At 39.6% G+C, this 22,667-nt stretch overlaps 1 protein-coding gene across 4 annotated transcripts in view; it reads left to right on the forward strand.

Annotated features, from left to right (window-relative positions):
• arhgef10la (Rho guanine nucleotide exchange factor (GEF) 10-like a) overlaps positions 1 to 22,667 on the forward strand; it is a 128,507-nt gene that overhangs the window by 35,459 nt on the left and 70,381 nt on the right. For all 4 annotated transcript variants that reach the window (XM_085777776.1, XM_085777773.1, XM_085777775.1 and 1 more), the window contains 6 exons: positions 1,162 to 1,341; positions 2,337 to 2,453; positions 18,050 to 18,142; positions 19,066 to 19,236; positions 21,158 to 21,303; positions 22,165 to 22,337. In XM_085777776.1, the coding sequence (XP_085633902.1) occupies positions 1,162 to 1,341; positions 2,337 to 2,453; positions 18,050 to 18,142; positions 19,066 to 19,236; positions 21,158 to 21,303; positions 22,165 to 22,337 (880 nt within the window). The remainder of the gene's footprint in view (positions 1 to 1,161; positions 1,342 to 2,336; positions 2,454 to 18,049; positions 18,143 to 19,065; positions 19,237 to 21,157; positions 21,304 to 22,164; positions 22,338 to 22,667) is intronic.

Below are 22,667 nucleotides of genomic sequence, written 5' to 3' on the forward strand. Positions count from 1 at the left end.
TATGAATTAAACTGAATAGAGAAGCCGTGATATCCATCAAATTACCGAGGTGTCTCAGTGCAGAAAAAAAAAATCCTCATCAACCAACCCTCCCCATTTCTGTGTGCTAAGAGACAAAGGGACTGTAGGGCTTGCATAGGATGTAGTGCAGTTTTATCTCTTCTGCACAAAAACTATGACTTGTTATCTCTTAATCACAAAAAATGAGAGTAGCACCTATTGAGATGGAATCAGTGACAATCAGTGACTAAATATTTCATTGTCTAGAACAATGTGCTACCTTTGTTGTCGAGCGATATGATTGTACGTGCTACTTGGGAAGGCTTTGCTCCTCTGAAATCTCTCTTCTTATTCAGAGAGTCCAGCCAAGTGGTAAATGCAGCGTCTCCAGACAGATAACAAAAAAAAAGACAAAGAGCCACAAGCACAATTAGACATTGATGGCTGTGACTTTAATTTTTACTGTAAAACAGATTGCACAGTTGTTCATGTTGTGTTGCCTGCCCGTGCTTCTTCTGTTGAGGATTAATTTACTATTATGGATTTACAGAAATACAACATCAGGCACAGCAACAAAAATTAGCTCTGCTCTTGTTCAGATCGATTCTTTTTTTCTGTTAAATATACTTTTCATCTTTCTTGTTTGGCTTTTACATAAAGTCATCTATACTTCAGCATGTTCAGATACAAAGACGTCACGGTCGCTGGCTTGCCATCCACAAAGAGCTCTTGTCAACTTATTTCTGCAGGCGAGGCTAATATTCCCATGAGCACTGACTGAAGAATCAATCACTATCCCTTTCACCATTTTTGTTTTTGCATCTTTTCTTTAACTTTTCTCGGAGCTGCCTCTCGCCATCGTCAACTGGCTTTTATGATTACAAGTCACCTTGAATTCAGAGCATGTTTGCCAGTGGCAAATGCTTTTCTTTGGGTGAATCCTTTGGTTGGATGCGTTTCCAAGCACCATGACTACATTTCCTCATTATCCCAGATTCATAGGATATTTGTCAGCTACCTCTCAGTTGTCTATTTATGCTGTTGAAAAGAAAAAGGAAGGCGGACTGCTGATTCATCTTTAAGCAGCCACCCCCACACACACACATGCATTATGCACATCTGTGACAATAAAACCCCAATTTTCTCTCACAATCTCATCAGGAATACCACCGACCACTGATGGAGGCTGATCCACGCATCCTGAGTCCACGGAAGATCCGGCCAATATTTTACCGAATCAGGGAGATCACACAATGCCACTCCATGTTTCAGATTGCATTGGCATCTCGTGTGGCTGAGTGGGATACCAGTGAGAAAATTGGAGACTTATTTGTTGCCTCGGTTAGTGTGTATTGTATTTGTTTCCTGTATGTATCTTCACATGGGGGAGGCTTTTTTGCTGCATTATTTGTGTGTGTGTTTTGTTTGTATCTATAAAAGACTCATTGGCATTTCTATTGAACTTCATAACACAATCTCTGCTACCAGTGTCACAATGAGCTACAGGTTTTAGATTGAGCAAATAGGGATAGTTTACCCCAAACATGGAATCAATTACAGTCGTGATGACTATCTCCTCAGCATCCAGTGGGATCTCTGGGATATGTGTTTACACATTTTCTTTCAGTTTTCTGTTGTGAGTCTCCCCAGTGTGCTCATCCATAAGAGCTGCTCATTATTTTCTTTAAAAAAGTGCTGATTTGACCCTCTCCTTCTCTGCTGGCCAATACGCACTGGTCCTGCCATCAAATGAGGCCACATGGAGAAGGGAAACATTGGGACTGTGTACTCTTTATTTAGCTGCCCCTTTGTCATGTGGCCATGTTTGTGTTCCAGCAGGGCTTGTAGTTACATCTGAGAGGCAGCAGCCTGAAGGAGGGTGTGAGCAACGCAGGTTAATTCCTTCTTGTGATTTGCTAATTCCCCACCACTCCTTAAACTGCTGCTATCAGCTGCCTGGTGTGGGTTTAATTGAGGAGAGAGAATAAATGTCTACCGCGCTACAGACACACCCCCCTTTCGCGCACACACTTTCTGTCTCACACTCTGCAACCTCATTCCTCTTTGCCCAACTTCTTAAATGGATCGTGAAGGGTATTGCAGTAACCGAGATGGTAAACAAACCAATTTTTTTTAAAGTACTATACTTAAAAGGCCCATTTTGAGCCTCTCTTTACATTGAAATTACCGATGGGTCCTGCAAACAAGATGGTTAGACAGACATTCAAGATGTCAGAGGAAATTACATGAGTTTGTGGATGCGGGTGTAAAGACAAAATAATCAAACCAGGCCCCCCTTGTCAAATCATTATGCTTGTTTTTTTTTGTTTCCACAGTTTTCCAAGTCAATGGTGCTGGATGTATACAGTGAATACGTCAACAACTTCACCAGTGCCATGGCTCTCATTAAAAAGGCCTGCATGTCCAAGCCAGCTTTTCTGGAATTCTTAAAGGTGAGCTGCAAAGCCCATGAGCAAAAATGTTCTTCTTTTTTTAACCCAAATTTTTTTTTGGATTCGTTTTTTTTTTTTTGTCCTTTGCTTCTTCTTTTCTCTGTTGTGTTCCATCAAAGCCCCAAAGCTAAAGGCTTCAATAATGCATGCTTCTCAGGTTTCCACAGAGACAGAACAAGAATTCAGTGCGTTAAAAGTTGGTGTTAACACAGAATACAAAATTGTTATTTACATAGAGTTCATGATTCTTGGTATTAAATAGTATGGATTAGGGCTGAGCAATTAATCATATTCACGATATAAACATGCGCGATAAACACATCGCAAAAGGTTGCCTGATATGCAATGAGTAAGGAGAATTGATAATTGATTGATTATTCATGTGCAATTTGTTCAATAAAAGTATGCTCAAAATATTTTTTCTATTATTCCGTTCAGTGTTGCAGGGTATCTATTAAAGCAGAAAAACACAGGAACTGCATGGTTAATATGCACACCTACAGTAAATAATTGTCATATCATCATCGCAATATTGAATATTGAGTGTCAGCAGCGCACATTGCACATTTTGCTCATATCATGCAGGCCAAGTACGGATTATAGGTTACATTGTCCTTAATTTCAGAAATAATGACCATTTCGATTGAAAACTACATTAAGTCCAAGGTTGTCCTGTTAATGAACATGGCCTGTATTCATGTTGTAAATGCATAATAATTCTCAGAATCTGACACTAATTATTATTTTGTACTGTTCTCGCTGCTCTTGAATTTTTTTAATGTATCTCAAAAAGCATGTGATTTTTAGTCTGGGGCCGTTGACTCGCTGTTTTGCTAAGCAACCGGATCCAGGGCGAGAGAGACAGGCCTTTCCATCAAAATAAAAGCACTAAGCTAATAAAATGCAGTGAAACTTTTTAATTTAAGGAATATCATTTACAAGAAAGTCCCCAAGCCATTAAGTTAACCTTTTGCTTTTATTGTATTACAAATGAATGTCTATTTCATGAGTTTTATGTCGTAGAACATTTTTATTTTGGTGAATTTGGTGATTTCCGTATCCACTCTCAGACCAGAACCAGAATGCAGACAAAATTGGGAGTTAACAGACACCAGGCTCTTCTCCTCTCTCTGAAGAGCCTGGTGACGCCAGGCTATGTGATTTTTACAATGAGGAAATTGCAACGTTTTTAGTTGGTCAATATGTGAAATGGAAATTGTCTTGTACTCTGTTTACTTAATACTTCAGATATTCATTAGGATTTGTGAACAACAAAATATAGTGCCAAGGTGCATAGAGAGTGCCACAAAATGATTTCAGTGTGCTGAGTTTAACAATTCCCTGTGCACACAGCATTCATGCATGAGTATGACCTGGATCATTGAGTTGTAATGCTGAGTTACAGAACCAGATCACACAGCTGACAGCCCTGCGTGTTTCTCCAGATAACATGAGTCCCTTTCTTTCTGTTGAAAGGTTCCTCTGTCTCTCCCACTGCCTGTTGCAGCTCACACTGGCAATGTGAAGACAAACCAAATAGTAAATTGGAGAGACAGAGACTAAAAAACACAAAATAAATGACTTCATTATCTTGTTTTTATGTATTGTGGAGGCACTGACTGAGGGCACATGACCATAAGCATGTAACAAATATTTACAGTGATGGAAATTATTACATTTAGTTTAGTGAGTTTGAATACAGTTTGCAGACGGTACTGTATGATGTAATGTGAGGGCTGCATTTGCAAAGAGGTAAATCTGTGAGCTCAGTATAAATGACTTTCCAAAAGCCAGAAGACCACCATGCAAGCATTTTTCTTGTAGGGAAACAGCCCATCTCCTTTGACATTCTGATCTGGTCATACTAGAAAGATTTTACTTTGTGCCCATGAAACAGCATCTTTTGATCACAAGCCCTGCTTTCCTTACCTGTGATTTAATAGTTCAATGGCTGCTGACCACTGTTGTTGTGATATGGAATAACGTGTTATGCTTGTTAGGGCCACGGGCAATCGCACCGGGCACTGGTCCCAACAGCTATGAAATAGCTGCAGGGACCAGTGCCCGGGCGAAGCCCGGGCACTACTGTTATTGTGTGGATTTTTTCTTATTATTAGTGTGACTGCTGAAGCAGTCACACTATTGTTCTTCTGTTTGGCCATTTTCTTCCGCCTTTTTACGGTCTTCTTCTAGTCCTTCATACTTTGTGCTATTTCAACAATTCATATATCAAAATGTGCAGCTTTTTTTGAACTTTATCGGCATTACTTTTCTCTTTTTAACTATTTATACTTTTTAAAATATTTAACTTTTTCACAAAAAATCTCACATTCATCAAAGTCTCAACCTCTCTTTTTGACAACTCCACTGTAGTGTAGGGGGTAGGGTAACTGCCTGCCAACCCTAAGGTCACTGGTTCGAATCCAAGGGAAGAATTCTTGTTATGTTATGTTGAATTCTGCTCTCCTCCCCCGCCTTCAATTGGTTACAGGTGTTTGTTATCTCCTTGATTACTCGTACCAGTTTGCAGCACATCATCACATTACAATGAATGACAACAGTCTTGAAAGCAGTGTGCTCTCTGTAGCCGAGTGGCAGAGTAAAGGCTTAGTGATCATATGGTCACGGGTTCGATTCCTGCCTCAGTCATTTCACATCATTGCTTGACTTTTGATTACAATTATTCAGCTGTCATTGGACAGTCTTTGATTCCTCATAGTATAAAGCTCATTGTAACTCAGGTTCTCTGTGGCCATATGGTTAGTGTGTTAGGTGTTGTGCTATTTCAACAATTCATATATCAAAACGTGCAGCTTTTTTTGAACTTTATCGGCGTTACTTTTCTCTTTTTAACTATTTATACTTTTTCAAATATTTAACTTTTTCTGCAAATTAAACTCTAGACAAATTATTTTCTCCAGTTTTGTAGCCACACTTGTCTTCTGGCTAAAATTCTGGTCAAAAATGCAAAGAGACTTAGATAATAATTTTAAATATTTTTTAAATGCAGCCAGGGAGCTCTCTGCTCTCATTCAGCCCAATGCTGAGAATTCTCCACAACTCTGTCTGAAACATGCTTATGTCTGTGCTCTCTGTGGCGAAGTGGCAGAGTAAAGGTTTATTGATCATGAGGTCATGGGTTCGATTCCTTACTTTTTTTTTTAAGCAGAAGCCAGTGATCCTCTTATCAAAGGTTTTCTTTACCCCTCACATACTGTCTCTGTCTGTAGCCTAGTGGTTAGCTTGCTGGTCTGGAGACCTGAAGGTTGCTGGTTCAAATCTTGCCTCAACAACAATTATAGTGAATTATTTTCCCAGTCGTCCTCTGTTGACTTCTGATAACTTGCTTCATGTTGAAACTGCTGCTCTCAGCCTGAAATTCACAGAAATTTTCATTCTAAGTCATTCAAGCTTGACTCTCAAGCTTTCTTGATGTTGACAGTGTGCAGATCATTAACAGACAACAGTCTCTGCAGCTGTGTGTGCACTGTGGCCTAGAGGCAGAGTGGAAGTCTAATGACCATGAGGTTGTGGGTTCGATTCTGACCTTGGTCAAACATTTGTATGGTGATCACTGCTTGCACTATTTGCTAATTCTGCAACAGCGTTCAGTTGCTGTCAGCAGTCACACCATTTCCATTCTTGGAAATGCTTTTTCTAGTTAGTGTGAATGCTGGAAGCATTCACACTATTGTTATTCGGTTCGGCCATTTTCTGCCTTTCTTCGTCATGTAACTAGTCCTTCATACTTTGTGCTATTTCAACAATTCAAATATCAAAATGTTCAGCCTTTTCGGGACAGGTGTGCTATGTCTTTTCTCTTTTCAACTATTCATACTTTTTGCAATATTCAACTATTTCTGATTTTTTTTTCCCCATAGAGAATGCATTGGAACAGTCTTGAAACTCTTCAAATCTTCTTACTTCTTTCAGCCTTTAAAGTGTCCACATACTTTCAGCTAGAGACTTAATTCAAATTCTGAGCTGTAGACAAACTTCTAATGTATTCATCCTGTATGTACAACTTTTTCATAGCTTGTACCGTTTTTGAGATAAATCCTTTAAAAGCACATGAGGATTTCTGACAAATTTCACACTTTTCAATGAGTGTGTATGGGGTTGGGTCAGAGTGAGTGACATCATCGTTAGAGTGAGAGGGATCGAAAAAACATTCAGGATTTTTTCTGGATAAATTGCCAGCACGGCCACAAATTAAACTCTAGACACATGATTTCCTCACCGGTTTGTAGCCACACTTGTCGTGTCTCATTTAATGTGCTCAAAACAGCAGACAGACTTACAGAATTGTCTCTATGAGCCTAATTGTGCAGCTAGACCCGCTCCAGTGGCTCATCCACTTCAATAGAAAAGTAGGAGCTGATTTTTTTAGAAAAGCAGAAATGCCCCCCTTTTCTACCTTGCGACCCTGAGAAAAGTTTTTGCCCTACAAACATTTAATGCACATCAATGTGCTCAGGAAGGTCTCCTTGCCCAGTAGTCATGGTCACATTCTGATAAGAGTTACGGTTCTCTTTTTATGGGCTGTTTTGGGAAGCTGCTCAGAGCACAAATCTCTCTGCTCTGCTCTGCTCTGTGTGCAGTTGGTCCAGCTGTAGAGGCCAGCTCGTTATCATGTCTATAAATAGAACAGGGCAGGTGCAGCCTGGCCGCTCGTTAAGATGTTTTTAAACACAGCCCCACACACACACATGATAAACCAGACTGACAGAGGATGTCCACGCACAAACACAGGCATCACACTCACACAGACAGACACACACAGACACTCACACACAGTCACACACACACACATACACAAACACACAAACACACAAACACAACACTGTTCCACACAGTAAAATGTAAGCAGTTAGTTGAGTCACCATGGTAACTTCTGAGGGCAGGCTGCCAATCAATCAGATCATTAGGGAGAGAGGAGTTTTGTGGCGCTTAACAGTTTTACTTTCTGCACATGTACACGCAGACAGAGAGACCGTCAGACTCACACACCCAGACACACACACACACACACACAGGTTTTCAGCTCACATTCATCAACCTCTCAATTATTTTATACTTTTGATGTAAACATCTCCAACAATTTATATTTTTCTCATGAATTTAAGTTCAGACGTTTAGTCTTTCCAACTCTATTAATAGTAGTGTAATTATAGGTGGAGCCTGGGACATAGGATGCAGCTTTTAACATGTGTCCTATCTATCTATCTATCTATCTATCTATCTATCTATCTATCTATCTATCTATCTATCTATCTATCTATCTATCTATCTATCTATCTATCTATCTATCTATCTATCTATACCCCTCCCTATTTTTTAACCCCTCTGTCTCCTTTTTTTCTTTCTTTCTTTCTTTCTTTCGTTCTTTCTTTCTTTCTTTCTTTCTTTCTTTCTTCTACTCCTTCATTTGTATTTTACGTAACTTTTTATATCCTTCCCTCTCTATCCATCCATCCATCCATCCATCTACCTCTTTCTATCTATCATCCCCCTCTCTCTTTTTCTTCTTTCTTTCTTTCTTTCTTTCTTTCTTTCACTCCATTTCTGTCTTTTTACTTCTTTGTTTGTTTGATTGTTTCTTTCTTTCTTTCTATTCCTTTTCTCTTCCTTTGTTTTTACTCCATTTCTTTCTTTCTTTCTTTCTTTCTTTCACTCCATTTCTGTCTTTTTACTTCTTTGTTTGTTTGATTCTTTCTTTCTTTCTACTCCTTTTCTCTTCCTTTGTTTTTACTCCATTTCTTTCTTTCTTTCTTTCACTCCATTTCTGTCTTTTTACTTCTTTGTTTGTTTGATTCTTTCTTTCTTTCTTTCTGTCCTTTTCTTTTTTCTCTCTTGTTTCAATCTTTCTTTCTTTCTTTCTTTCTTTCTTTCTTTCAACAATTTCTTCAGCTCATTCAGCATTGCTTCCAGCATTCACACCATTTCCATTCTTGGAAATGTTTTTTCTAGTTAGTGTGACTGCTGAAGCAGTCACACTATTGTTCTTCTGTTTGGCCATTTTCTTCCGCCTTTTTACGGTCTTCTTCTAGTCCTTCATACTTTGTGCTATTTCAACAATTCATATATCAAAACGTGCAGCTTTTTTTGAACTTTATCGGCATTACTTTTCTCTTTTTAACTATTTATACTTTTTCAAATATTTAACTTTTTCACAAAAAATCTCACATTCATCAAAGTCTCAACCTCTCTTCTTCACAACTCCACTGTAGTGTAGGGGTTAGGGTAACTGCTTGCCAACCCTAAGGTCACTGGTTCGAATCCAAGGGAAGAACTCTTGTTATGTTATGTTGAATTCTGCTCTCCTCCCCCGCCTTCAATTGGTTACAGGTGTTTGTTATCTCCTTGATTACTCATACCAGTTTGCAGCACATCATCACATTACAATGAATGACAACAGTTTTGAAAGCAGTGTGCTCTCTGTAGCCGAGTGGCAGAGTAAAGGTTTAGTGATCATATGGTCATGGGTTCGATTCCTGCCTCAGTCTTTTCACTTCATTGCTTCACTTTTGATTCCAATTATTCAGCTGTCATTGGACAGTCTTTGATTCCTCATAGTATAAAGCTCATTGTAACTCAGGTTCTCTGTGGCCATATGGTTAGTGTGTTAGGTGTTGTGCTATTTCAACAATTCATATATCAAAACGTGCAGCTTTTTTTGAACTTTATCGGCATTACTTTTCTCTTTTTAACTATTTATACTTTTTCAAATATTAAACTTTTTCTGCAAATTAAACTCTAGACAAATTATTTTCTCCAGTTTTGTAGCCACACTTGTCTTCTGGCTAAAATTCTGGTCAAAAATGCAAAGAGACTTAGATAATAATTTTAAATATTTTTTAAATGCAGCCAGGGAGCTCTCTGCTCTCATTCAGCCCAATGCTGAGAGTTCTCCACAACTCTGTCTGAAACATGCTTATGTCTGTGCTCTCTGTGGCGAAGTGGCAGAGTAAAGGTTTATTGATCATGAGGTCTTGGGTTCGATTCCTTACTTTTTTTTTTAAGCAGAAGCCAGTGATCCTCTTATCAAATGTTTTCTTTACCCCTCACATACTGTCTCTGTCTGTAGCCTAGTGGTTAGCTTGCTGGTCTGAAGACCTGAAGGTTGCTGGTTCAAATCTTGCCTCAACAACAATTATCGTGAATTATTTTCCCAGTCGTCCTCTGTTGACTTCTGATAACTTGCTTCATGTTGAAACTGCTGCTCTCAGCCTGAAATTCACAGAAATTTTCATTCTAAGTCATTCAAGCTTGACTCTCAAGCTTTCTTGATGTTGACAGTGTGCAGATCATTAACAGACAACAGTCTCTGCAACTGTGTGTGCACCGTGGCCTAGAGGCAGAGTGGAAGTCTAATGACCATGAGGATGTGGGTTCGATTCTGACCTTGGTCAAACATTTGTATGGTGATCACTGCTTGCACTATTTGCTAATTCTGCAACAGCGTTCAGTTGCTATCAGCAGTCACACCATTTCCATTCTTGGAAATGCTTTTTCTAGTTAGGGCCGCGGGCAATCGCCCCGGGCACTGGTCCCAACAGCTATGAAATAGCTGCAGGGACCAGTGCCAGGGACCAGTGCCGGGCCCGGGCACTACTGTTATTGTGTGGATTTTTTCTTATTAGGGTGAATGCTGAAAGCATTCACACTATTGTTATTCAAATCTTTATTATTAGTGTGACTGCTGAAGCAGTCACACTATTGTTCTTCTGTTTGGCCATTTTCTTCCGCCTTTTTACGGTCTTCTTCTAGTCCTTCATACTTTGTGCTATTTCAACAATTCATATATCAAAACGTGCAGCTTTTTTTGAACTTTATCGGCATTACTTTTCTCTTTTTAACTATTTATACTTTTTCAAATATTTAACTTTTTCACAAAAAATCTCACATTCATCAAAGTCTCAACCTCTCTTCTTCACAACTCCACTGTAGTGTAGTGGTTAGGGTGGATGTTTGCCAACCCTAAGGTCACTGGTTCGAATCCAAGGGAAGAATTCTTGTTATGTTATGTTGAATTCTGCTCTCCTCCCCCGCCTTCAATTGGTTACAGGTGTTTGTTATCTCCTTGATTACTCATACCAGTTTGCAGCACATCATCACATTACAATGAATGACAACAGTTTTGAAAGCAGTGTGCTCTCTGTAGCCGAGTGGCAGAGTAAAGGTTTAGTGATCATATGGTCATGGGTTCGATTCCTGCCTCAGTCTTTTCACTTCATTGCTTGACTTTTGATTCCAATTATTCAGCTGTCATTGGACAGTCTTTGATTCCTCATAGTATAAAGCTCATTGTAACTCAGGTTCTCTGTGGCCATATGGTTAGTGCTCAGCCTGAAATTCACAGACATTTTCATTCTAAGTCATTCAAGCTTGACTCTCAAGCTTTCTTGATGTTGACAGTGTGCAGATCATTAACAGACAACAGTCTCTGCAACTGTGTGTGCACCGTGGCCTAGAGGCAGAGTGGAAGTTTAATAACCATGAGGATGTGGGTTCGATTCTGACCTTGGTCAAACATTTGTATGGTGATCACAGCTTGCACTATTTGCTAATTCTGCAACAGCGTTCAGTTGCTGTCAGCAGTCACACCATTTCCATTCTTGGAAATGCTTTTTCTAGTTATTATTATTCTTACTTCTTCTTCCCTTTTTCGGTCTTCAACTACTTCTTCATACTTCATAACATTCAAACAATTCATATATCAAAACGTGCGGCTTCTTCAGGAGATCATTGGATGTATTCAACTTTTTCATATCATTCATACTTTTCAAAATATTCAAACTTTATTGAAAATTTTTTCCCATAGGAATACATTGAAATGTTCTTCAAACTCTTAAAATCTTCTCCTTCTTTGAACTTCAACTGCTTCAACATACTTTCACCTACAGACTTCATTCCACTTTTAAAACGTTCACAAAACTTTCAAGTATTCACGGTACATTCAACTTTTTCATATCTTCTACCGTTATTGATCAGTACCCTTCAACTGTTCATGATCATTTTTTGACAAAATTCAAATTTAACATGCAAGTCAATGGCACGGAATTTTCAGAGCTAGAGTGGTGATGACATCAGCTAGAGTGACAGAGAGTCTAAAAATCCTCTGACACTTTGCTCTCTATCCTGTCACCACGGCCACAAATTTCTTTCTAGACACATAATTTTCCCCCACTTTGGTAGACAAACTTGTCCTGTGTCTCACAGTGTGCTCGAAAACGCAGAGAGGCTAACAGAATTTAAACTGGGAGCCTCTAAGTGCAGCCAGTTCCCTCTCTTCCTCTCATTGACTCACATTGTAAAGTAGGAGCAGATTTTCTGAGAAAAGCAGAAATGACCTCCTTATATTTCTTGCGACGGTGAGAAAAGTTTTTGCCCTACAAACATTTAATGCACATTGGCTCGCTCAGGAAGGTCTCCTTGCCCCGATAGTCATGACCACATTCTGGTAAGAGGTACGGTTCTCTTTTCAGAGGCTGTTGTTCGGAGCTGCACAGAGCTCAAATCTCACTGCTCTGCTCTGTGTGGTGCAGACAGAGAGAGAGAGACACACACACACACACACAGACAGATAGACACACAGACACAGAGACACACTGGCTTACAGCTCATAATCAGCCTCTAAATGAGTTCATATCTTTGAGGGGAATTTTTAAACATCTCTAATAATTTATTTCTCTTACATACATTTCAGTTTATTCTTGTAATGGAGATTTCAGGATTTGGAGCTTCTTCATGTCCTGACTTTAGACTTTTCCACCTTCAATCCTTACATTTTACTTTGAACGACTTGGACTTTTTCCTCATTAATTCCAACAATTCAGGCCATTTCTCAACCATGTAAGGAGTTTCATATTTTTCATTTATAAATTTATATTTTCACACTATTTTTTACACTTAAACAATTCTGGGATTTGCATCCATTCCCTATCATTCAGTCTCTTGCTTACAAGTTATACACTTCAGGTATTGCTTCATTTTTATACATATTTGTTCAACAAATACTTTCAAGCTCTTAATATATTTATTCATTTGAGTAGACCTATTTTTTCCACACCAATCTTCAAAAATGCAAGCAATTTTCCAACATCCTTCTTATAGCCTAAGTTCTTCTTTTTAATTTTTTTCTCACCTTTTTCAGATTTCAACCATTCAACTGTTAAACTATAAAGATGCAGGATTTCTACATTTTCCTCAAACTTTTTATTAACATGTTTAACTTTTACCCTTCAGATATGTTGTAGTTATTCTGCCCTTTAACGGATTGTAACTACTTCTATATTATTCTACTTTTACACTTCAGATATTGTTTCATCTATATTAGTAATGGTTCAAAAAAAAAATTCTAACTGTTTTAAATAACAACAAATGCATCCATTCCATATCATTCAGCCTCCTGCTTACAAGTTATACTCTTCGGGTATTGCTTCATCTTTATTTATATTTGTTCAACAAATGCTTTCAAGCTGTTAATATATTTATTCATTTGAATAGACTGAAATGTTAATTTTTTCACACCAATCTTCAAAAATTCAAGCAATTTTCCAAACATTTCATACAAATTCAACGTCCTTCTTATAAGTTTTACTTTTTAATCTTTTCTCACGTATTTCAGATTTCAACCCTTCTACTCTTACATGCTCGACTTTTAGCCTTCAGATATGATGTAGTTATTCTAACTTATCCTTACCTTTAAAGGATTGTAACAACTTCTATATTATTTTACTTTTATTCCTCAGATATTCTTTCATATATTAGTGATGGTTCAACAATGTTTTCAAGCCACCAGTTTTAAACTTGTTTGAGTAGACTCAAGCTTTTCAATTCATTCATACTATTCTTCATTAATTCAAGTAATTACCACCCATTTCATACATCCTCCATCTTTCATCTTCTACTTTTACTATTCAGATATTGTTTAATCTACATTAGTAATGGTTCAAAAATGTTTTCAAACTGTCAGTTTTAAGTAAATCTGAGTAGACTTCAGACTTTCAATTTCTTCATACTGATCTTCAACAATTCAAGTAATTTCAAACCATTACATACTCTTCATATATTGTTTAATCTCTTCAAGATTTCTTCAGCAGTTTCTTAACTTAATTCAGCATAGTTTCAACAATTTATTCAGCTCATTCAGCTTCCAGCTTCCAGCATTCACCCGTATTTCCTTCAGGAAATGCATTTTCTAGTTATTCTTCGTCCTCTTCCGGACGATTTTCGATTCGCTACTAGTCCTGCAACTCGAAGAGTTGCAGGCCAAATTATATATCAAAACGTGCGTCTTGATCGGGATCGGTGTGCTATTACTTTTCTCAACAGTGTACGAATTTTTCGCGACGTATGTCGCGAAAAACTACGCAAAATTTTGCATGTAAGTCAATGGGACGGGCGAAAAAAAAAGAGCGAAAAAGACCAATCATTGGAGTTTAACAAACGTCTACTGCTCAGGCATACTTTCACCTAGAGACTCCATTTAAACTTTAAACAGTAGACACAAGTCTTGTGTATTGTCGTATTACTCCACGTTTTGATAGGTCATATAGTTTTTGATCAATCCCTGATCAATGACCATGATCATTTTTGGAGAAATTATGAGTTTATAATGGGTGTGTATTGCATGGAATGTTCGTGTCAGAGTGCGTGACATCATCGGTTAGAGTGGGAGAGAGTGAAGAAACATTCTGTATTTTTTCTGGATAAACTGTGACCACGGCCACAATTTACACTCTACAGACATAATTTTTTCAGAATTTGTAAGACAAACTTGTTATCTCTCATGTCATGTGCTCAAAATATCAGAGAGACTTACAGAATTGACAGAATCAGCCTCTGAGTGCAGCCACGTCTGTCTCTGCTCCTCATTGAGTCCAATACAAATATTTTCTGAGAGGAGCAGAACGGCCTGATGTTTTAAAACTGCCAGCGTCGCCAAAATATTTACTGTAGAAACACCAAATCGTACCGAAATTTTCAGTAAGTCCTTAGAGCAACGTTGATCTGTGTTTTGTTCTGATAGGAGTTACCGTTTTGTCATGCTAAGCCTAATTGTGAGACCGGTTTAGAGGCAGAAAATGGCTCTTTTTCTCCACGTTTCTGCCTGCCTCAGCCTGCGGGGGCCCCTATCGCCGTGGTAACCTCTTTGATCCTCAGGCCAGAGCTCGTTAACTTCATAAACAATCCACCTGGCGCTCGTTTAAATGTTTATAAACACAGACACAGCTAAATCAGACTGACACAGGATGCAGCTACTAACTAACTATGTGTCAAGTCAGTCACACACACACACACAGACTCTAGAGCCAGCTTCATGTGATTACAGTCTCACACACACACACACACACACACACACACACAGACTCTAGAGCCAGCTTCATGTGATTACAGTCACACACACACACACACAAACACACACACACCTTCATGTGATTAAAACACAGTTAACGTGCAACAGAATTTAAACTTAAACCATGATTTAATCTGGTTTTAAAGTTAAACCTTGTTGGTGTCACACACACACACACACACACACACACACACACACACACACACACACACACACACACACACACACACATACGTGCCTATGTTCCCTCAGCCCTATGTTCCCTCAGCCCTATGTTCCCTCAGCCCTATGTTCCCTCTGGACTCTCTCTACCTATCTGGACTCTGTCTATCTGGCCTGTCTAGCCTCTACCTGGTCTTTTTACTAAACTTAACCAACTCCTTTCTTCATTGCCTAAACCCAACCAATGGTGGGACCAAAGGGCTGTGGGAATAGGGCCTAATTTTCAGTGACAACAAAAGTTAGAAATGAGGGAACATAGGGCTGAGGGAACATAGGGCCTAATTTTCAGTGACGACAAAAGTTAGAAATGAGGGAACATAGGGCTGAGGGAACATAGGGCTGTGGGAACATAGGGATGACCCCATAGAAAGATGATCATGTGTCTGTCTGATCAGCTCTGTCTTGCGCTTAAGATCGTGGGTTTGATTCCCTTGTTGACAGAGATGGCAAAATCGGCAGTAGCCCCGCGGCCCATTCAAAATTTCCCGAGAGGAAATTTTCTAGTTATTTTTCCACTTCCGGACGATTTTCGATTCGCTACTAGTCCTGCAACTCTTCGAGTTGCAGGACAAATTATATATCAAAACGTGCGGTTTGATCGGGATCGGGGTGCTATTACTTTTCTCAACAGTTTACGAATTTTTCGCGACGTAGTCGCGAAAAACTGCGCAAAAAATTTGCATGTAAGTCAATGGGACGGGCGAAAAAAAAAGAGCGAAAAAGACCAATCATTGGAGTTTAACAAACGTCTACTGCTCAGGCATACTTTCACCTAGAGACTCCATTTAAACTTTAAACAGTAGACACAAGTCTTGTGTATTGTCGTATTACTCCACGTTTTGATAGGTCATATAGTTTTTGATCAATCCCTGATCAATGACCATGATCATTTTTGGAGAAATTATGAGTTTATAATGGGTGTGTATTGCATGGAATGTTCGTGTCAGAGTGCGTGACATCATCGGTTAGAGTGGGAGAGAGTGAAGAAAAATTCTGTATTTTTTCTGGATAAATTGCCACCACGGCCACAATTTACACTCTACAGACATAATTTTTTCAGAATTTGTAAGACAAACTTGTTATCTCTCATGTCATGTGCTCAAAATATCAGAGAGACTTACAGAATTGACAGAATCAGCCTCTGAGTGCGGCCACGTCTGTCCCTGCTCCTCATTGAGTCCAATACAAATATTTTCTGAGAGGAGCAGAACGGCCTGATGTTTTAAAACTGCCAGCGTCGCCAAAATATTTACTGTAGAAACACCAAATCGTACCGAAATTTTCAGTAAGTCCTTAGAGCAACGTTGATCTGTGTTTTGTTCTGATAGGAGTTACCGTTTTCTCATGCTAGGCCTAATTGTGAGGCCGGTTTAGAGGCAGAAAATGGCTGTTTTTCTCCACGTTTCTGTCTGTCTCAGCCTGCGGGGGCCCCTATCGCCGTGGTAACCTCTTTGATCCTCAGGCCAGAGCTCGTTAACTTCATAAACAATCCACCTGGCGCTCGTTTAAATGTTTATAAACACAGACACAGCTAAATCAGACTGACACAGGATGCAGCTACTAACTAACTATGTGTCAAGTCAGTCACACACACACACACACAGACTCTAGAGCCAGCTTCATGTGATTACAGTCACACACACACACACACACACACACACACACACACACACACACACACACACACACACACACACACAGTTAACCTAATGTGGTTACAGCTCCTCCACATCAGTGCTTATAGAAAGATGATCATGTGTCTGTCTGATCAGCTCTGTCTTGACCTTAAGATCGTGGGTTTGATTCCCATGTTGACAGAGATGGCACAACCCGCAGTAGCTCCCGTGGCCCATTCAAAATTTCCCGAGAGGAAATTTTCTAGTTTAGTGTTGTTGTCCTGGAGTTACCAGGGGGCTTCATCTTAATGCCTGTTCACTTGGAGCAGTCTTGGACTGTCTCAAATGAACAAGAAACAGTGATCTTCAGTGTTACTGACAGTTTAGTGAGTGAAGGTATGATCTGTTTTTATAGTGCTATGTAAAGCCTTTAGAGACTAACTGATTGTAAAAAAGGGCTATCCAAATAAACTTGCCTTGCCTTGCCTATCTTGTTGAGGACATAAATCAATGTCCTAATCCTAACTTATTAATTTGTTGAAGTGTAATAATGATTTCGCATAAAAAATTGTGTAAAGTTTATTATTTGAAGTTGATCTTATCCAGTATGTAATAATATTGGATGTGACAGTGACTGGTGGTTCAATAATGTGACTATGATGACCAGAAAAATAAAAGGTATTCATAATTCATTCAGCTGGTACCATCAGATAAGCTCACATATATTTGTGAATTTTACCAGACGGCATCATAAAGTGCCTGGTAAACACAGGGTTTGGGTCTTTTCATATCAGAACATCAATACCAATCCAATTTATAATATAGTATAAATGTATTCACAAATGACTCATCTACAGTACGTGCCATCTTAAAAAGAACAAAAGTTTCTGAAGTCTAAGGAGAAAGGTATACTCACTAAAATAAAACTGCATTTAATTCCGGAGTATGTCACAACAGTAATGTTTCTGGAACAAATGTGTGTGCGTGTATACTGTATATGCATGTGTATCCACCCATTACACATTACATTTCCTTTTTGCATTTCTACCTCACAGTTGATCCAATCCAGCCTTTACTACCATACAGTACCATCTTTGAAATATATCCAGTCTTGACACTGCACCGGAACAATATCTTTTCCTGACCTACACCCACAGTAATACATTAGACGTATACACTCATCAAATCTCCGCTTTCATACTCTCCTACGACTGCTAAACCCTGATTTTCAAATCTTATTCACCCACTCACACTCCTACTCCTGGCCCGTAGACTAGAGCATTATGCTAAGCTTCTCTTGAAGTAGGAATAGTTTAGTTTCCTTCTAATGGTCTTTATAGACTAAAATGTTTTCCCAACTGCATGTTCTGTTTTAATTCTTTTTTTTTTGTTTTCAGAAAAAGCAGGCAAATAGTGTTGACCGGATCACCCTGTATGGCTTAATGGTGAAACCCATTCAACGATTCCCTCAGTTCATATTGCTCCTGCAGGTAAACAACTGTTGTTTGTACAGGGCTAGTGATTTAATGTGTATTAATTAAAGGAATCTGTTCAAGTCTTACTCACCAATGTGAAAAACTTGAGTCAAAGTAATGATTTAGCGGTACATGCACTAATAAAGATGCAATGCTGCAAGGCCACAGAATCGATTATAGATTTTAACTTATCCAGAGAACAAGAAGTTGTACCTTACATACTGTACTTTACATCGGGGTTTGCCAGAGCTTGAAAAGTAGCTAGCCCCATCAGTTTTTCATAGTGCTGGCTTTACATCCCAGCTCCTCCACTTTCTATTCTGTGCAAAGATTTGGATTTGAGCTTGACTTGCTGGATCTGCAGCAGCTCATTTCATCCCTCAGTAGGCATTGATTATCCATGAATTCAAAAGATAAGTTATGAATGTGAATCAGGCATTTTCTTCTAGCCTAAACTCAGTACTCCAAAGAGGAAGTGTATGTATTAAATCATACATTATAGCGAACTAGAGCTCAAGGCATTGAGGAACATCTGAGTTGCATATCAAGATAACACCAAGCTTTCAACAAGTCAGAGATGCAGGACAAACAAAGATTTGTTACCCCAACTTTTCTCATATGAACTTTGATCATTTGGAGTTTTCTTTTTCTTTTTTTTAAATTCTGGATACAATGAGCTTTAAAAATTTAAACCATTGTTGACTCAGTATGGTGTAACCTAAATCCTTGAAAACGTGTGACAAACACACAGCTCAACTTAAACAGAGTATTTGACCCCGATGTGAAGTTGAGGGTCAAGACAACAACAAGAAAAAAACAACACATTATTTTGTTTTAATTCAGCACATTGCAAGATACAGAGAAAGGTATTATCACATAGAGGGTGGTGTGTGTTTTCTAACTTCTTTACCTCAAACTTTCCTTGTAACCTTTTCTAGGACATGCTTAAGAACACACCGAAGGGCCACGTGGACCGTCTGCCGCTGCAGCTGGCTCTGACAGAGCTGGAGATGCTGGCTGAGAAGCTGAATGAACAGAAGCGAGTAGCTGACCAGATTACAGAAACTCAACAACTAGCCCGCAGCGTCAGTGATCGCCTGCTCAGTAAGGTGACTGGATACACACGCGCTCCCCCTCCCTCCCACATGCACATGCACACGCTCCCATGCTCCAATCAAATCAACTGTAAGCCAGGCTCTGAGCCTTTTAGCTCCTCTATGTTGTTATCACTGTGAGCCAAACACCTATGAATTAAAACTAGTATATAGCAATCGCTTATATCACTTTCTTGCACATTAATCTAGGGAGGCATTTTTATTTAGAGAAATTATCTCCTAGAAATGATGCCCATTATCCTCCCTAAACAGTACCAAATGCAATGGCAGAGGCGTTGCCTCTCCATTACCACACTGAAATTACAGTCCTGCCGCTGCAAATCTGAACAAATGCTGCTCTGAATAAGAAGAATTAGGGGGTAAATGAGACATTTAATTGGAAACTGTAAGAGAGCTATCTCTTTCACCCTGTCTCTCTCCCGCTTCCTCTTGCTCTCCACTTTGCCTCCCCTCTATTCTCCACTTGCACTCCCTTGCTTACCTTCCCACTCCACTTATACACTCTTCTTCTCTTTCTCTTGTGTAGCTGCATCTTTGTCTGTCCTCTCTCACCCTCTCCCTTTTTTTTTTTCTCTCTATCAGCCCTTGCTTTCTAGGACTCTGAGATGAGCTGATTCGGCCAATCTCCCCCACTCCACACAGAATTCCATTTGCTGCGGTGACACTGCAGAATTCCAATAGGAAACAGTCTACTCTATTGCCCCCATAACCATCCAATGAAATATTCATTCTTTGTCTCAAAGTGTCTAAGTCGCCAGAATAGGGCAGATAACAATGGAAGAGAGAGTGGGCTTTCTACACATGCACACGCACATGTTTGCACTCAGACTCACATGTACATGGTGCAATGCCCTCTGTGCCAATTGATGCTTGAAGACTTTTAAGGATGTACTGTATTCTTATTGCGGCCCACCTCTTGAGGGAGCTGTATGGTTTTTGTAGCCATCAAACATCAGTCCTAGTCAGTCTAATGATTCATCCTGTGTGCTGTCTGAGCCACAGCCAAAAGCAGCCACAGATTGGCTGCAGATAGGACAGAGACATTACTGCACTGCAGGTTGTAGAATGGACACAGCAGCGTGATTCATTGTTCACTTAAATCTGTGTCTCTTGAACCAACATCAACATCAGATATCAGGATGTGGACTCCTTACTTTGACTTAACCTGCTGCTTGAAGTGTGGTAGATCAACTTAAGTTGTTTAATTTGTTATGACCCTGAATTAAATTGGCACAGTATGCATACAACTAAAAGTCTTGAGTCAGTCATAAACAGAGCTTGACCAAAGTGTTAAAAAAGCTTTCTGTTGCTATTTCCTTTTGCCAAACATATGGAAGACTGGAAAGCCCAGCATGTGGCAACATACTGTAGCACAAATTGCATCTGTTTCTGTTCAGATTCTTTAACTATGTGTGTGTGTGTAAAGGTATGCATGCTGCAAACTGTTAATGTATTTCCATCCCAATGTGTTTGCTCCAATACAGTGGAAAATATTGTGTCTCCCACTTCAGTGAGTCTAGGTTCTGAGGTGGTGGTATGGTGGATGGCACGACACAGACAAATAGACTAAGAATGATCTGAAAAAATGTGTTGGATGTATTTGTTTAAAACATGCCAATAAAAGTTTCTGGCAGCTCCACTGAACTGAAGGTTGCCTCTCTTATCACATGCGTGCACAACAAAGACAGAGAAGGAGCGTGAGCCACCGAATGAACAGTCACGCATGTGCTGTCTCTGTCTTCATGTAACCACACATTAAATGACCTTCAACAGCATGGTTTTATGGGTAATCCCTGATGAGACATGTGATCCTCCAAGCCTGATTTTTCTGTCCTTCAGGCATTGAACTCTTGAGTCCTGGTCCTTTGTGATGCTGTCTCCTGTGCCTCTGATCTGATTTCTGTGTCCCTTATAGCAACTGAACTTGGAGCAGGGGTCACTGGTCCTCTGTGAGACGCTTATTGAGACTGTGTATGGCGACCGGGGACAAGTCCTGAAGTCAAAGGAGAGAAAGGTCTTCCTCTTTGATGATGTACTCATCTGTGCCAATATAAATGTCAAGTAAGTCCCTCTTGTAGAGCTAAGTGACGCCATATGGCTTTTCATTCAAGAATACTTTGCTAATGCGTAGTGCTAGCATGAAATTGTATGTAAGTTTTTTAAGGAAAACTGCACAGTTGGGAGAAATAGCTATTAGGTGACATCGGGCTCTAATGTGATGCCCTAGGTTTTGCAAGGATATTTTGGCAAACTGCATAGCAAAGAGAAATAGCTGCTAGGGGTTTTCGGCACTATCAGGAGTTGCAGCAGCTTTATCAGCTTTAAACAAATGGTAGAATGCCTAACTACAGCTACAGAAGTCCTAGATTACTGACATAAAACATTTTTTGGTTTCATTCCAATTTATTTTCTGTGACAACAACATTGATCACATCGCTCTCTTTCACTTTCTCTCTCTCTCGTTCGCTCCCTCTCTTGAGAGAAGTAAACAGGAAAAGGATTTCGTCTGTTTTCCTTCCTGTCATCGATGTTGCTTAAAGCGCTCTTGTTCACCCTTCAAAGTAATTATCGCTCTACGTCTCATTCAACTCAAGTGTCCCGAAGTTGACTTCGTCTGCCCTCCAGGATCTTGACAGACCGATCACAATGTTGATTATCTGTGTGATTACAGGAATACATGAATAGCAATGAACTCATCCCAGCACAGCCAGGGGTACAGTTCTGGTAGGAAACACGTGTGATCATACAGATTCCAGTTCCAACACCTAAATCTTCTTCTTGACAATTCAGAGAGTGTCTCCTCCTATGGAGTGCAGGGTATAGTGCTCTTAGCAGGTTGCCAGTAGGGTGGGGATTTCTCTCAGGTTATTTTCTTTCTAAAATTCCACCTTTAAGTTTTTTTTTTTGTCTTATCTCCACCAGGGGGCCGCCAGATATCAGCAGCCTAGTCCCCGTTGGCCCCAGGTACACCATGAAGTGGAGCGCCCCCTTACAACAGGTGCAAGTTGTAGAGGTGGGGCAAGAGGGCGCTCAGAGCAAAGACACCTTCATTCAGCAGAGTGGTACTAAGCGTCCAAGTGCTATCTGCTCTTCAGGTAAAAAAAACAAAACAAAAGTGTACCAGATCTCACACCTTTCTCCCCATGTCATACAGCTCATCTCATCACTAGGACTAACTTGACTAGCTTCAGCACCTTTCTCTGACTCAGCAAGGCTAATCCAGTTCTGTTTGGTGCTGTATTCCTAAAAATTCTTAGTGCAAGGAGTTTCTCCTAGTGGCCAAATTCTAAGTAGATAAAGATAAAAGCTATTCCTAAAGAATCCTAAGAGAGCTCCTAAGGTGAGATCTGTTTAGAGCAAGGAAGAGGACTTAGGAGTTCCCTAAGCAGAGGACAAAATGGCGGACGGAAGAGGCAGGAGAGATA

The sequence above is a fragment of the Trachurus japonicus genome, chromosome 5 (assembly GCF_045865225.1).
Source record: "Trachurus japonicus isolate A0001 chromosome 5, Traja_1.0".
Lineage (NCBI taxonomy): Eukaryota > Metazoa > Chordata > Actinopteri > Carangiformes > Carangidae > Trachurus > Trachurus japonicus.